The sequence below is a fragment of the Peromyscus eremicus genome, chromosome 6, assembly GCF_949786415.1.
Source record: "Peromyscus eremicus chromosome 6, PerEre_H2_v1, whole genome shotgun sequence".
In the NCBI taxonomy this organism is placed as follows: Eukaryota; Metazoa; Chordata; class Mammalia; order Rodentia; family Cricetidae; genus Peromyscus; species Peromyscus eremicus.
In genome coordinates this window covers 62,624,621-62,638,931 of record NC_081421.1, presented here as the reverse complement: position 1 = coordinate 62,638,931, position 14,311 = coordinate 62,624,621, and the positions used below count along the sequence as shown (strand labels likewise).

The 14,311-nt window shown below is 55.1% G+C and overlaps 4 protein-coding genes across 4 annotated transcripts; 2 read left to right on the top strand and 2 right to left on the bottom strand.

Annotated features, from left to right (window-relative positions):
- Nucleotides 1-1,196: 1,196 nt before the first annotated feature.
- Nucleotides 1,197-1,934, top strand: LOC131913742 (osteocalcin-like; the record flags this gene model as incomplete). Its single annotated transcript, XM_059266532.1, has 3 exons — nucleotides 1,197-1,251; nucleotides 1,391-1,460; nucleotides 1,672-1,934. Coding segments are annotated over 3 exons (258 nt in total), but the record flags the coding sequence as incomplete, so codon positions are not given.
- A 411-nt stretch (nucleotides 1,935-2,345) lies between these two features.
- LOC131912501 (membrane progestin receptor delta-like) lies at nucleotides 2,346-3,641 on the bottom strand. Its single transcript, XM_059264788.1, has 3 exons — nucleotides 3,495-3,641; nucleotides 3,129-3,279; nucleotides 2,346-2,816 (listed from the first exon to the last, which is right to left on the bottom strand). Exons 1-3 carry the CDS (start codon nucleotides 3,621-3,623, stop codon nucleotides 2,542-2,544), a joined length of 555 nt encoding a protein of 184 aa, XP_059120771.1. The 5' UTR covers nucleotides 3,624-3,641; the 3' UTR covers nucleotides 2,346-2,541.
- Nucleotides 3,642-9,553: 5,912 nt separating this feature from the next.
- On the top strand, nucleotides 9,554-10,475 carry LOC131912500 (osteocalcin-like). Its single transcript, XM_059264787.1, has 4 exons — nucleotides 9,554-9,617; nucleotides 9,760-9,792; nucleotides 9,932-10,001; nucleotides 10,213-10,475. The coding sequence occupies exons 1-4, from the start codon at nucleotides 9,554-9,556 to the stop codon at nucleotides 10,343-10,345; spliced, it is 300 nt and encodes a 99-aa protein (XP_059120770.1). The 3' UTR covers nucleotides 10,346-10,475.
- A 238-nt stretch (nucleotides 10,476-10,713) lies between these two features.
- Paqr6 (progestin and adipoQ receptor family member 6) lies at nucleotides 10,714-14,019 on the bottom strand. The gene is given in 7 exon segments (XM_059264786.1): nucleotides 10,714-11,358; nucleotides 11,671-11,821; nucleotides 12,037-12,133; nucleotides 12,811-12,983; nucleotides 12,986-13,214; nucleotides 13,313-13,440; nucleotides 13,947-14,019. Coding segments are annotated over 7 exon segments (1,104 nt in total). The 5' UTR covers nucleotides 13,998-14,019; the 3' UTR covers nucleotides 10,714-11,083.
- Nucleotides 14,020-14,311: the final 292 nt, after the last annotated feature.

The window sequence follows — 14,311 nt, the reverse complement described above, 5'->3', positions numbered from 1 at the left end:
ATTCCACCCCTGTACACCTTGCAGGTCTGCCCACCAGGGCCAACCTCCCTGGTCTGTGTTCCGCACTGCCAGAATGGAAGAGGCTGGCCTTACCTTTGTCAGCCTAGGTCTGAGCTTTGGGCCCTTGGCCTCATGCTACCTGTCCTAGTTAAGGTTACTAGTTACGTGATGAAGCAGCATGGCCAAAGCAACTTGAGGAGGAAGGGGTTTCTTTGGCTCACACTTCCACAGCACTGTTCATCGAAGGAGGGACGTCAGGGCAGGAGTCTGGAGGCAGAGCTGATGCGGAGGCCACGGAGGGCTGAAGCTTACTGCTTTGCTCCCCATGGCTTGCTCAGCCCACTTTGTTATAGAACCCAGGACCACCAGCCCAGGGATGGTACTACCCACCACGGGCTGGGCCTCCCCCATCCATCACTAATTAAGAAAATGCCCTACAGCCAGATCTTAGGGAGGCATCCACTCAATAGTACACTGTCCCCGCCTTTCCCCACTGAGCTGAGCAGAGCTACCCTGCACTGGGCAAATGAGGACATTACTGGCCACTCCTTCCCCAGGGTTTGGCTCCTGCCCTCGTGGCAGACACTGAAAATCACAGGCTATGAGATCTGAAGCCCAGTTCTTCCCAAACCTATTTTAGACCTCTGTGCCCTCAAGGGTACTCATAGGGCCCAGCCAGTGCTCCAGCTGAGGCCTAGGAAGATAACAGAGACTAGGGAGGTGGGGCACCCTGCAGGGAAGAGGTCTAGGGCAGTCTCTGAGTCTGGCAACCTCTGATTGTGGTCCACACTCCACTCCCAGGGCCTTGCCCAGGCAGCTGCAATCCTCAACCACAGCATCCTTTGGGTTTGACCTACTGAGCCAGGGCACATGACCCCCAATTAGTCCTGGCAGCATCCCCTGCCCCGCCTGCTCACACTGGGGCACAGGCAGTGGATATAAATGGTACTGGAGGCTGAGGGCTCAGAGCAGAGAAGTCCCATTCAGCATCCCGGTGCAGAACTGGCAGACACCATGAGGACCCTCTCTCTGCTCGCTCTCCTGGCCCTGGCTGCATTCTGCCTCTCTGGCCCAGCAGGTGTGTGTCCTTGTTCATTTCTGTGGGAAACCGCACCCCTGAAGATCCAGGATCTGCTCTGGGAAGGCAGAGGGAGGCACAAAGCACCCAGGAGGCAGGGGTGGGGAAACAGAGCTAACTGCACCCTGTTTCCTTTACAGATGCAAAGCCCAGAGACTCCGAGTCTGACAAAGGTACTGGTGGGCCGCCTGGAGCCTCAGCCCCGCCCCCACCCTGTCCCCTAGGCCCCCAGCTCCCCCTGCCTTCTGCCTGGCTGCCCCCACCTTCCCTCCCAAACCCAGAATCACCTGACCCTGTCCCTCCGCTCCACAGCCTTCGTGTCCAAGCAAGAGGGCAGTAAGGTAGTGAGTAGACTCCGCCGCTACCTGGGCCATGGGCTTGGGTAAGTGGGAAGGAGTACCTGGCCGAGTTGTTGGCCTTCCATATTGGCAGGGAGGAGTTGTGCTGGGGTAGTCTCTATGAACTGCGGAGGGCCGGCCGGCCAGACAGTGCAGACTGATCCTCCCATGCCCAGGGCCCTGGAGCCTCTTGTACCGTGGGAAGGAGGTGTGTGTCCCCCATGTTGGTTGACGCCACCCTATGGTGTTTCTCAGAGCCTCAGCCCCATACCCAGATCCTCTGGAGCCCAAGAGGGAGGTGTGTGAGCTCAACCCCAATTGTGATGAGCTCGCGGACCACATCGGCTTCCAGGACGCCTACAACCGCTTCTACGGTACCACTGCTTAGGGCACGTGTGGCCCTGGGGCCAGACGGCAGCCTCAGCCTGGCTACTCTCCCGGACTCGACTCTCCCTGTTCCCTCTCCCTGCCCTGGGTGGCACACAGCTGCTCCAAAATAAAGTCCAGAGGAGGAAGTAGGCTCGCGTCTGTCCATTGTGGTGGGGGTAGAGGTGGGGGTAGAGGTGGGGGGAGGCTTCACACTCAATCCCAGAAAGCTACAGTCCAGTTTATTTGTTATACTGCTTTGTTATGGGTAACACTGGAGGTGTCGTCCTAAAGTCCAGCCCCCACCTCCCCCCAGCAACTCCACCACATCCATATATCACTGCGGACACGACCAAACACATGAACCAGCAAAGGCCTGGTCACGGTGGTGAGCAGACAGGCAGCTCGTGTGTGGACACAGTTGCTGACAAGGGCCACCGTCTGGCCCTGGGGCAGGGCAGGTATGTGGTCCACATGGCTCACAAGCACTCAGGATGACCTGAGGTGAGATTTCAGGGCAGAGGCCACATGAGGAGCCCCACACCTCCAGCTCTGCTCGGGCCTGGGTACCTGTCTCCACTTACTGGCCTTCACTACTTGCCTCTAGGGTCCTGTCCTTCCACCAGCCCCCTAGACTTCCTCTTCTCTTCAGCCACTCCGTTCAGAACAGCCTCTGCCTTCTCAGGCCCCTGTCAGGGCCCCTCCACAGCAGTGAGGCCTGGCCTCTGCCTCCCTCCACGCCAGTCCCGGAGATGGGCCTCACTCTTGTTTAGCCTGGAGTCCCGCTCCTAGCGGGTTACCCTGCAGCAGGGGACAGGTTCCAGGGATCCGAAGCAGAGAGGCTGTGAAGGCAGCGATGATGAGCAGGTTCCCAATCACTGCCAGGCTCAGTGTGGCCACGGTAGCCTCCAGACCAAGGGTGGGTTCTTGTATGACCAGCCAGGCTCTGCGGGATCCCATATCAACCAGCACTGCCTCCAGCTGGAAATGGGTGCCCAGCACTGCACAGATATGCAACAGCTGGTGGCTGTGGCCTGGAGGTGGGGGTGGACTGGTTAGGTACAGACCCGCCCCAGTTTTGAACAGATTCACCTGTAACCTGGGGTAGTCACCTGTCCGTTGGGCCTGGAAAGAAAACAGGCCCCTAAAGGTTCTGGAAGAGCGACTGGACTGAGTTGCATAAAGCCCTAAATTGTGTGATTACTGAGGGCTGAGGGGCTGGGGTAGCCCTCTTGGCTTTATCACCCACCCTCAGGCGAGGATACCCCATGTTCCTGGCTCACTCTGCACTTGGGGAAGCAGTCTCCCTGCTCTGCCAGGCCAGCCTGAGCCAGGCTTGTGCTCACCAATATAGTCGAAGCGCCCAGGTGCCAGGCGCTCTGGCAGACGGGCTGCGAAAAGGAAGCCCGTGAGCAGAGCACAGAGGAGGTGGTAGGCGTGGCTGGAGCTCAGTGCCTCCTGCCCACAGCTGTGGGCCCTGCCCCAACACAGCTGCAGCTGGTGAGAGAAGAGAGAGAGCCCCTGGGGAGCGTCCCTGGGAGAAGAAACAAGGGACCCAGCTAAGGTCTGATGGGGGCAGGGATGCTGAGGTGGCGGGCACCAGGGTCCTGCGCCTGGAGAGTGGGCAGAGAGCTGAGGATAGAGGCTGAGGAACACCACGAGGTCAAGAGGGCAGGCAGAGCAGGGGCCAGGGAGAGCCCTGGTGCCCTTACCCTGTAGAACAGCGGGAGGTTGTCAAACAGGAAGGGGTAGACAAAGGCGGCTGTGCGCAGAGCCTTGCTGAACCTGGGCTGGTCTAGCTCTGGGAACCTGACGGGCAAGAGAAGTGGGTTGGTCTCCATCCCTGGGGGGAGTACAGGTCCAGAAGGTGTCTTCGGTCAAAGGGGGTGTAGGACCTCAGTGGCTAAGAGAGCATCAGGAAGCAAGTGTGTCGAGATGCCTGTAACCCCAGCACAGGGAGGTAGAGGCAGGAGGGTCAGCCATATAGTTCAAGACCCTCCTGTCTCAGGGCGGTGGTGGTGCAGCCTTAAGTCCCAGCACTTGGGAGGCAGAGACGGGAGTGGGGGAAGGGGGGGCGGGCGTCAAGCAACATGGGGTACACACACCTCCTTCCCACTGCAATCCTCAAAATCCTGAACCACAGCATCCTTTGGGTTTGACCTACTGAGCCAGGGCACATGAACCCCACTTAGTCCTGGCAGCATCCCCTGCCTCGCCTGCTCACACTGGGGCACAGGCAGTGGATATAAATGGTACTGGAGGCTGAGGGCTCAGAGCAGAGAAGTCCCATTCAGCATCCCGGTGCAGAACTGGCAGACACCATGAGTGAAGAGTTCACAACACGCCCCCACGGTCGGGCGTGTTTGCGCATGCCCGGCAGGCGAACCTGGACACTTCTGCCTAGCCAGTTCCAGGTCAAAATAGCCATTTCCGAGTCAAGGCATCTCTCATGACCAGGATCCGTGACTATGCATGTTTATGTAAGCATGCAGTGTAGCCATGTGATCTACGCACATGCATAGAGTAGTTACGTCGACCTGTGCACGCCCAGCCTTTATAAGCTGGTGTCATATTCCGGGTTCCTCCTTCTCCACACACGTGTCTCCCACAGGCCTGAGCACTCTCTGTCCCTTTATCTTTAATAAAACTCTTATTAGCGGATTCTGTCGAGTTTCATGACATTTCCTTGCAGGGTAAGAGCACAGCACCAAAAATAACTAACATATGGTGCCGTGAACCGAGCGGGCACTTCTGGGTGCCCTGCGCCTGGAAACCCATAAACCGGGGACTGCTTCACACCAACCGGGGACTCTGCTCTGTACGGGACAGACTGCTGTCCATTTTGCCTGGCCGCACTAAACTCCATCCAACAAGGCTTTCTCTGATTGGTGTGTCCCCCCACATTTCGGCCAGCGTAAACGGTTTCCTGAATCTGTGAGAACGACCGTTGATCGTCCGGTGCCTCACAAGTATTCTTGAGACCGAGGAAATCCCCGGCCACGGTCTTTATTGGCTACGGTCGGCCTCTATCACAGGCCTAAATTTCTAGCCATCTCCCACGTCTGCAGCCTGAGATATTTCTCACATTGGGACTGCCACCGTTGGGTGCATCCTGGTGGCCACGTCAGGCCGACATGTTCATCAGACTTGATGAAGTGGCAAACGCTGTCCGATTCCTGGGGAATCCTTGCCTCACTTTGGGGGGGGGCTGTTTCTCTGGCTGACGAGCCGAGAAGCAGCCTGTGCCCAGTATCCGTCCTTGGCCTTGGGGACGCCTGGGGCCTTGGCTCCGGATCAAGTTTTTTTTTTTTTTTAATTTTTCTGCCTCTCTGCTGCAGACATAGGAAACAAGGCTTCCAACCCTGTAGTCCGTCCTCTCCATTAGGCTGTATTCTTGAAGCTTTAAAACCTCTCAGCTTGGGGCTGGAGAGATGGCTCAGAGGTTAAGAGCACTGGCTGCTCTTCTAGAGGTCCTAAGTTCAATTCCCAGCAACCACATGGTGGCTCACAACCACCTGTAATGAGATCTGGTGCCCTCTTCTGGCCTGCAGGTGTACATGCAGGCAGAACACTGTATACATAATAAATAAATAAATCTAAAAAAAAAAAAAAAAAAAAAAAAAAACCTCTCAGCTTAATGCCTTACATAAAGATTCCTAAGCTGACCCGCCTATGTACTAAAAAATGGCCCAAATATGCTTTAAAAAACAACAAAAAATGGCCGCCGAGTGGCTCCTTAGATCCCGATATTTTACGGGAGTTCTCTAATTTCTGTAAGCGTGCCGGCAAATGGAAAGAGTTGCTTTCTTCTTTCTCAGTGCTAAACTGTCCCTTCTCGATTCCTTCTCTCCTGCTCACATGCTCCTAGCTATGCCTAAACCAGAGGATTCTCTGCCTCTGGAATCTCTGACTCTAGATCTTGCTAACAAACCTCTGATTAAGGTTCATGTTCTATTCTCTCTTGCAGAACTCTCTCAGATAGAAAGTAAGCTGGGTTCTTATACTTCTAATTCTGCTTCCTTTATTAAACACTTTCAATTTATAACTCAATCTTATAGTCTCACCTTTCATGATATATTCATGATACTTTCTAATAATTTATTTCCTGAGGAGCGCAAGCGGGTATGGGAACAGGCTAGGACCCATGCAGATGAAATTCATCAGACTAACCTTTCACACCCTCCAGGAGCTGAGGCGGTTCCTGACCGGGAGCCACACTGGGATTATAACACCCAGGGTGGCTGTCTAGCCAGAGATAGGTTTATTACCTGTTTCCTGACAGGTCTCCGTAAGGCTACCCTAAAACCAGTAAACTATGAAAAACTAAAAATGGTAATTCAAGATAAGGACGAAAATCTGTCTCACTTCTTAGAGCGGCTCACCAAGGCTCTACTTCAGTTCGCTAGCTTAGACCCGGAGAGCCCTGAGGGCAGGCAGCCCCTAATGACCCACTTTGTCTCACAGAGCTTCCCTGACATTAGGGATAAACTTAAACATTTGGAGAACGGCCCTCTGACTCCACAGGCAGATGTGCTGGCGATAGCATTTAAGGTGTACCATGGTAGAGATGAAAAAGCCCATAGAAGGAACTGCCAGATGCTGGCAAGCACCATCTGACCGGCTCCCTGAAAGCCGTCTGGTCCCTGTTTCAAGTGCGGGAAAGAAGGCCATTGGGCCGGGCGGTGGTGGCGCACGCCTTTAATCCCAGCACTCGGGAGGCAGAGCCAGGTGGATCTCTGTGAGTTCGAGGCCAGCCTGGGCTACCAAGTGAGTTCCAGGAAAGGCGCAAAGCTACACAGAGAAACCCTGTCTCGAAAAACCAAAAAAAAAAAAAAAAAAAAAAAAAAAAAAAAAAAAGAAGGCCATTGGGCCCGGGCTTGCACCACTGGCCCACGAAGGGCACCAACAAAGCCTTGTCCAAAGTGTTGCTAAAAGGGTCACTGGTCAGCTGACTGTCCTAATGTCCCAAGCGACATAGGAACACCAGAGGAAGACCACCCTCCAGCTGACTTTCTAGGCTTGGCCTATAGCGAGGACTGACGCTACCCGGTTTCTGCCCCGGCCACTCCCATCTGACACAGGGAACCAAGGGTAATAATAAAAGTAAATGGGCGCCCCACCTCGTTCCTTTTGGACACTGGAGCTACCTACTCTGTCCTGAGAGAGTTTTGGGGGCCCACCTCTCCTGCTCGTCTCCCTATTGTTGGGGTTGGGGGACAGCCTTACCTACCTCATTAGACAACACCACTCAATTGCATTTTCAGAGGCATCCCTCTCACACACACATTCTTAGTGGTCCCAAGCTGCCCTGTACCCTTAATGGGGAGGGATCTTTTAGCTAAGGTAGGAGCGTCCATTTCTTTCGCTCCACACATTCGCCTCATCCCAGACGTGCCAGCAGCTCCTCTATTCCTTCTCCTAGCCACTCACTCTACAGACTCCACCAAATATGCTTTTCATATCCTGCTGTCCCACTCTGCGTGGCCTTCTCACAGAAAAAGGGGGATCCATATCTAACTCAGGCCAAATAATGGCCATGCTGGAGGCTTCCCACCTCCCCAGGGCTATAGGAATTTTCCACTGCCGGTCTCATCAGACCGATAGCTCCATCATCTCTAGGGGAAACAACCGGGCTGACCAGGCAGCCAGGACAGCGGCCCTCCAGGGCCGAGTCTCACCTCACCCACCACAGGGAATCCATACAGTACAGCCTACACCCTCACAGGGAACTCCAGACACTAGACAAATTCTTTCCTATCTACACCAGCTCCTTCATCCTAATAATCTTGCTCTGTCTCAATTTGTAAAAGCTCACCTGCAGCCTACCTCTGAGGACTTACAGTTCTTAAGAACTATTACTGCCTCTTGTGAGATCTGCCAAAAAACAGATCCTAATACCAAGTATAGGAGTCAGCCTTTTCCCACCCACCAGGCTAGAGGTTCCCTTCCAGGGACTGACTGGCAGCTCGATTTTACCCATATGCCCACTGTCAGGAAAGTTAAATATCTCCTCGTGATGGTAGACTCATTTTCAAATTGGGTGGAGGCATATTCGGTTTCTAATAAGCGGGTTCAGACAGTTGCAGACCTCCTTCTCCAAGAAATTATTCCTCGGTTTGGAGTTCCTGCTTCTCTCCAGTCTGACAATGACCCAGAGTTCCCCTCTCAGATTTCTCAGACACTAGCTAAGGCTCTTAACATTCCTTGGCATTTTCATATCCCATACTGTCCTCAATCCTCAGGAAAGGTGGAGCGTACCAACCGGTCTTTAAAAACTATCCTTACTAAGATGTCACAGGAACTTCATCTCGACTGGGTAAGATTATTGCCTCTAGCTCTCCTCAGGCTCAGGGCTCTTCCTAAAAAGCCTCTTTCAATTTCTCCATTTGAACTAATGTATGGAAGGCCAGTTCTAACACCAGGTCTTTTATCCAACCCTCCAACTGTTCCAGATAGCCTGTTAACTCCCCTTTTATGCCACCTAAGGTCTATCCTATGGAGCTTCGCAGACTGTTCATTACCTCAGCCGTGTGACAATAATTGTCCACCTCCAATCCACATCGGGGATCAGGTTCTTCTCTTCCCTCCAGGCCAGCGCCCTTCACCCCTTTCCCCTAAGTGGCAGGGACCCTTCAAGGTAATTCTTGTGACTCCTACAGCTGCTAAATTCAAGGGCTTTCCTCACTGGGTCCACCTGTCTCACCTAAAACCTTTTATCTCACCTCCATCCCAGAAAAATCTCTCTTCATATACAGTAAAACAAACAGGGCCTTGTACTCTCAAGCTCCAGAGGACATCAGGATCCATTGCCTTGTCAGCAATTCCAGAGGAATAAGGTATCACCCCTTCATTTCGGCCACACAGACCCGAAGGCAAAAAGGGCCATCAGAAATATCCAGGTGGTAAGGAAAAATGTAATACAACAGTCTATCATTGTTCAATGCTCAGTAACTGATCACCTGTGTTTCCTAAATGCTAAACTAATGAAGGAAACAGGTGCCTTAAATAAACTACCTCTAATAAGGCTTGTCTCAGGTAAAAATTAAGCAGAGTACTAAGGCCAGATCTACCTCAGATAAATGTCATATGTCTCCATCTGGGCAGGCCAGATCTACCTCAGATAAATGCCAACTCCAAAAATAAAATAATAATGATTCTTTTTCTCTAAGCCTTTTCTATGTCAACAGTATCTTGTCAAACAGGTTTCCAGCCACAGCACGGATGGACAGCTGCAGAAAGAGGGGACGGAAGAACGTCATTCCAGGACCTCCCCACCATCATCCCAGGACTTCACAAGCTACCATCTCATCCCCCCCCAAGAGCCAACCAACGCCCACTATTCAGCTGGAAGCAGTCTTTGAGAGAAATTTCACCCCCATACCCAGTCAATCATAATTTTTTTTCTTTTTTAAAAGGAAAGAGTCAGGGATGAAGGGTTCACAACACACCCCCACGGTTGGGCATGTTTGCGCATGCCCGGCAGGCGAACCTGGACACTTCTGCCTAGCCAGTTCCAGGTCAAGATAGCCATTTGCATGTTTATGTAAGTGCGCAGCGTAGCCATGTGATCTACGCACATGCATAGAGTAGTTACGTCGACCTGTGCAGGCCCAGCCTTTATAAGCTGGCGCCATATTCCAGGTTCCTTCTTCTCCACACACGTGTCTTTTCCACAGGCCTGAGCATTTAATAAAACTCTTATTAGCGGGTTCTGTGGTGTTTCATGACATTTCCTCCCAGGGTAAGAGCACTGCGCCGAAAATAACTAACAATGAGGACCCTCTCTCTGCTCGCTCTCCTGGCCCTGGCTGCATTCTGCCTCTCTGGCCCAGCAGGTGTGTGTCCTTGTTCATTTCTGTGGGAAACCGCACCCCTGAAGATCCCGGGATCTGCTCTGGGAAGGCAGAGGGAGGCACAAAGCACCAAGGAGGCAGGGGTGGGGAAAACAGAGCTAACTGCACCCTGTTTCCTTTACAGATGCAAAGCCCAGAGACTCCGAGTCTGACAAAGGTACTGGTGGGCCGCCTGGAGCCTCAGCCCCGCCCCCACCCTGTCCCCTAGGCCCCCAGCTCCCCCTGCCTTCTGCCTGGCTGCCCCCACCTTCCCTCCCAAACCCAGAATCACCTGACCCTGTCCCTCCGCTCCACAGCCTTCGTGTCCAAGCAAGAGGGCAGTAAGGTAGTGAGTAGACTCCGCCGCTACCTGGGCCATGGGCTTGGGTAAGTGGGAAGGAGTACCTGGCCGAGTTGTTGGCCTTCCATATTGGCAGGGAGGAGTTGTGCTGGGGTAGACTCTATGAACTGCGGAGGGCCGGCCGGCCGGACAGTGCAGACTGATCCTCCCATGCCCAGGGCCCTGGAGCCTCTTGTACCGTGGGAAGGAGGTGTGTGTCCCCCATGTTGGTTGACGCCGCCCTATGGTGTTTCTCAGAGCCTCAGCCCCATACCCAGATCCTCTGGAGCCCAAGAGGGAGGTGTGTGAACTCAACCCCAATTGTGATGAGCTCGCGGACCACATCGGCTTCCAGGACGCCTACAACCGCTTCTACGGTACCACTGCTTAGGGCACGTGTGGCCCTGGGGCCAGACGGCAGCCTCAGCCTGGCTACTCTCCCGGACTCGACTCTCCCTGTTCCCTCTCCCTGCCCTGGGTGGCACACAGCTGCTCCAAAATAAAGTCCAGAGGAGGAAGTAGGCTCGCGTCTGTCCATTGTGGTGGGGGTAGAGGTGGGGGTAGAGGTGGGGGAAGGCTTCACACTCAATCCCAGAAAGCTACAGTCCAGTTTATTTGTTATACTGCTTTGTTATGGGTAACACTGGAGGTGTCGTCCTAAAGTCCAGCCCCCCCTCCCCACAGCAACTCCACCACATCCATATATCACTGCGGACACGACCAAACACATGAACCAGCAAAGGCCTGGTCACGGTGGTGAGCAGACAGGCAGCTCGTGTGTGGACACAGTTGCTGACAGGGCCACCGTCTGGCCCTGGGGCAGGGCAGGTATGTGGTCCACATGGCTCACAAGCACTCAGGATGACCTGAGGGGAGCAGATTTCAGGGCAGAGGCCACATGAGGGGCCCCACACCTCCAGCTCTGCTCGGGCCTGGGTACCTGTCTCCACTTACTGGCCTTCACTACTTGCCTCTAGGGTCCTGTCCTTCCACCAGCCCCCTAGACTTCCTCTTCTCTTCAGCCACTCCGTTCAGAACAGCCTCTGCCTTCTCAGGCCCCTGTCAGGGCCCCTCCACAGCAGTGAGGCCTGGCCTCTGCCTCCCTCCACGCCAGTCCCGGAGATGGGCCTCACTCTTGTTTAGCCTGGAGTCCCGCTCCTAGCGGGTTACCCTGCAGCAGGGGACAGGTTCCAGGGATCCGAAGCAGAGAGGCTGTGAAGGCAGCGATGATGAGCAGGTTCCCAATCACTGCCAGGCTCAATGTGGCCATGGTAGCCTCCAGACCAAGGGTGGGTTCTTGCATGGCCAGCCAGGCTCTGCGGGATCCCATATCAACCAGCACTGCCTCCAGCTGGAAATGGGTGCCCAGCACTGCACAGATATGGAACAGCTGGTGGCTGTGGCCTGGAGGTGGGGGTGGACTGGTTAGGCACAGACCCGCCCCAGTTTTGAACAGATTCACCTGTAACCTGGGGTAGTCACCTGTCCGTTGGGCCTGGAAAGAAAACAGGCCCTTAAAGGTTCTGGAAGAGCGACTGGACTGAGTTGCATAAAGCCCTAAATTGTGTGATTACTGAGGGCTGAGGGGCTGGGGTAGCCCTCTTGGCTTTATCACCCACCCTCAGGCGAGGATACCCCATGTTCCTGGCTCACTCTGCACTTGGGGAAGCAGTCTCCCTGCTCTGCCAGGCCAGCCTGAGCCAGGCTTGTGCTCACCAATATAGTCGAAGCGCCCAGGTGCCAGGCGCTCTGGCAGACGGGCTGCGAAAAGGAAGCCCGTGAGCAGAGCACAGAGGAGGTGGTAGGCGTGGCTGGAGCTCAGTGCCTCCTGCCCACAGCTGTGGGCCCTGCCCCAACACAGCTGCAGCTGGTGAGAGAAGAGAGAGAGCCCCTGGGGAGCGTCCCTGGGAGAAGAAACAAGGGACCCAGCTAAGGTCTGATGGGGGCAGGGATGCTGAGGTGGCGGGCACCAGGGTCCTGCGCCTGGAGAGTGGGCAGAGAGCTGAGGATAGAGGCTGAGGAACACCACGAGGTCAAGAGGGCAGGCAGGGCAGGGGCCAGGGAGAGCCCTGGTGCCCTTACCCTGTAGAACAGCGGGAGGTTGTCAAACAGGAAGGGGTAGACAAAGGCGGCTGTGCGCAGAGCCTTGCTGAACCTGGGCTGGTCTAGCTCTGGGAACCTGACGGGCAAGAGAAGTGGGTTGGTCTCCATCCCTGGGGGGAGTACAGGTCCAGAAGGTGTCTTCGGTCAAAGGGGGTGTAGGACCTCAGTGGCTAAGAGAGCATCAGGAAGCAGGTGTGTCGAGGCATGCCTGTAACCCCAGCACAGGGAGGTAGAGGCAGGAGGGTCAGCCATATAGTTCAAGACCCGCCTGTCTCAGGGCGGTGGTGGTGCAGCCTTAAGTCCCAGCACTTGGGAGGCAGAGAGGTGGTGGTGGGGGGAACCTCTGAGTTTGAGAGTTCCAGGACAGCCAGGGCTACACGGAAGAACCCTGTCTAGGGGAGGAAAAAAAAAGGAGCAAGGAAAAAAAAAATAAATGAAAGAAGGGGGAGGAGGGAAAGGAACGGGCTGGTGAGATAACGCAGCAGGTATGGTAAACACACAATAAATAAAAAATAATAAAAAAGAACGCCCTCAGAGCACAGGGTCTCCCCCGCTCCCAACCCTCGTGTAAATGCCACATCTGTTATGTGGCCATAAAGACAACTGCCTCTCCAGGACCGCACACTGGCCAACGGTAAGGCCTCCTACTGGATAGGTTACTGGGGTGGCTCAAGAGCTGTGTAGTAGCCCTGAGCCTGAACCCTGCCTGCCTACCCTTTCCGACACTGGGGGGGGGGGGGGTCCAGAACCCACCGCGAGTAGCAGGAGAGACCGGTGCACAGGAAGGAGTTGAACGCAGCGGCGGGCACGAAGAACTGGTGCAGGCGGCCGTGCAGCCAGGAGGCCGGCATGGAGTAGGCGGCGTAGGGGAAGGCGCAGCCTGCGGCGAGGTGCGAGCTGAGGCCTGCGGGCTCACCCTCTGCGCCCCACCATCACCCACTGCCCTCAGCTCACCCAGGCTGTAGAGGCTGAGCGCCCCGTAGTCCAGGAAGTAGCAGATGTGGCGTGCGCGGGGCGACATGGAGCTGAAGGTGTGCGCGCAGCAGGACGCGAAGGGGTAGAGGCAGGCGGGCAGTAGGAAGACCAACAACGGCAGGTGGTACGGCTCGGCGCGGAAGCCCGGGCTGCCCAACGCCAGGAGGCGCCACAGAAAGTACCTGTGCCGGGCACCTGCTCAGGCGCTGGGGCCGGAGTGCCTGGCCGGTCCCTGCCCACCTGGCACCCCATCTGAACCTAAGGCAGAGCCTTCGCTCACCAGGTGGGCAGGAAGTGAGTCCAGATGTTGACCGTCTCATTGGTCATCTGGAAGGAGCTGAGGACACAGTCTAAGGCCGAGCTTGTGGGGTGTCGGTAGCCAGACAAGATGCTGTCTTCCCAAAACACCTGCGGGTGGTGGGGGGAGCGAGCATGAAAAGTGTCTGGTAGCCTGGTGCACGCCTTTAATCCCAGCACTCGGGAGGCAAAGGGATCTTTGTGAGTTTGAGGACAGCCTGGTCTACAGAGTGAGTTCCAGGACAGCCAGGGCTACACAAAGAAACCTTGTCTCGAAAAATAGAAAAACAAAAATGTCTGGAAACAGGATAGAAGTTGCGCTGGAGATCACAGTGGTCCCAAGGCAAACTCAATTCCAACTCCTTTCTTACCACAGCCTTCCAAACCCACAGGACTATACTGGGATCAGATAGGATGGGGATACACACACAGGGTGTTCTGCAGAAGGGGACTCTGGATGGAGGGTATTAGGGGAGTGGTTGCAGGTTCTATACTGCAATGGAAAGATAAGAAAGTTAGCTTGCAGGAGGGACTTTCCTAATAGCTAACAAGAGAAAAAGCTCTGCCCCAATGAGTCCTTTGGGGAGAGACAAGGTTGATGGGTTGGGGCCCCTCACCCGGGGAACCTGGTGGACTCGAAGAAGTTGAGGCAGCTTGAGACTGAGCATGGTGGTCAGGTAACTCCACTTCGACCTGGAGACAGAACAGGGGCGGGTCAGGGACTGGCACCCATCCACAGGTTCCTACGACCAGATTCAGGGTAAAGTCAGCCACTGAGCCCAAGCTGGGCTCCCACACGGGCGGCAGCTGGTGCTGGCCACAACTGTCTCCCCTTTCCCTCCTGGCCCTAGCCTGGGGCACCCAGTCCTGCAGGAGAGGTCCTCAGCGTCTGCTGGCGTGCTGTAAGGGCACCCAGCGGCGAGGCGGCCTCCTGTTAGAACCCCCGTTTGGTCCTCAACCAGAACCCTGACTTTAGGACCCC

Coding starts and splice junctions, on each gene's coding strand:
- LOC131912501 (XM_059264788.1), bottom strand. CDS start 3,623: ATGGAGACCAACCCACTTCTCTTGCCCGTCAGGTTCCCAGAGCTAGAC. Junction 3,280..3,494: donor ACCTCCCGCTGTTCTACAGG/GTAAGGGCACCA, acceptor TTCTCTCACCAG/CTGCAGCTGTGTTGGGGCAG. Junction 2,817..3,128: donor TGGGCGCTTCGACTATATTG/GTGAGCACAAGC, acceptor CCCCACCTCCAG/GCCACAGCCACCAGCTGTTG.
- LOC131912500 (XM_059264787.1), top strand. CDS start 9,554: ATGAGGACCCTCTCTCTGCTCGCTCTCCTGGCCCTGGCTGCATTCTGC. Junction 9,618..9,759: donor CTGCCTCTCTGGCCCAGCAG/GTGTGTGTCCTT, acceptor TTTCCTTTACAG/ATGCAAAGCCCAGAGACTCC. Junction 9,793..9,931: donor AGACTCCGAGTCTGACAAAG/GTACTGGTGGGC, acceptor TCCGCTCCACAG/CCTTCGTGTCCAAGCAAGAG.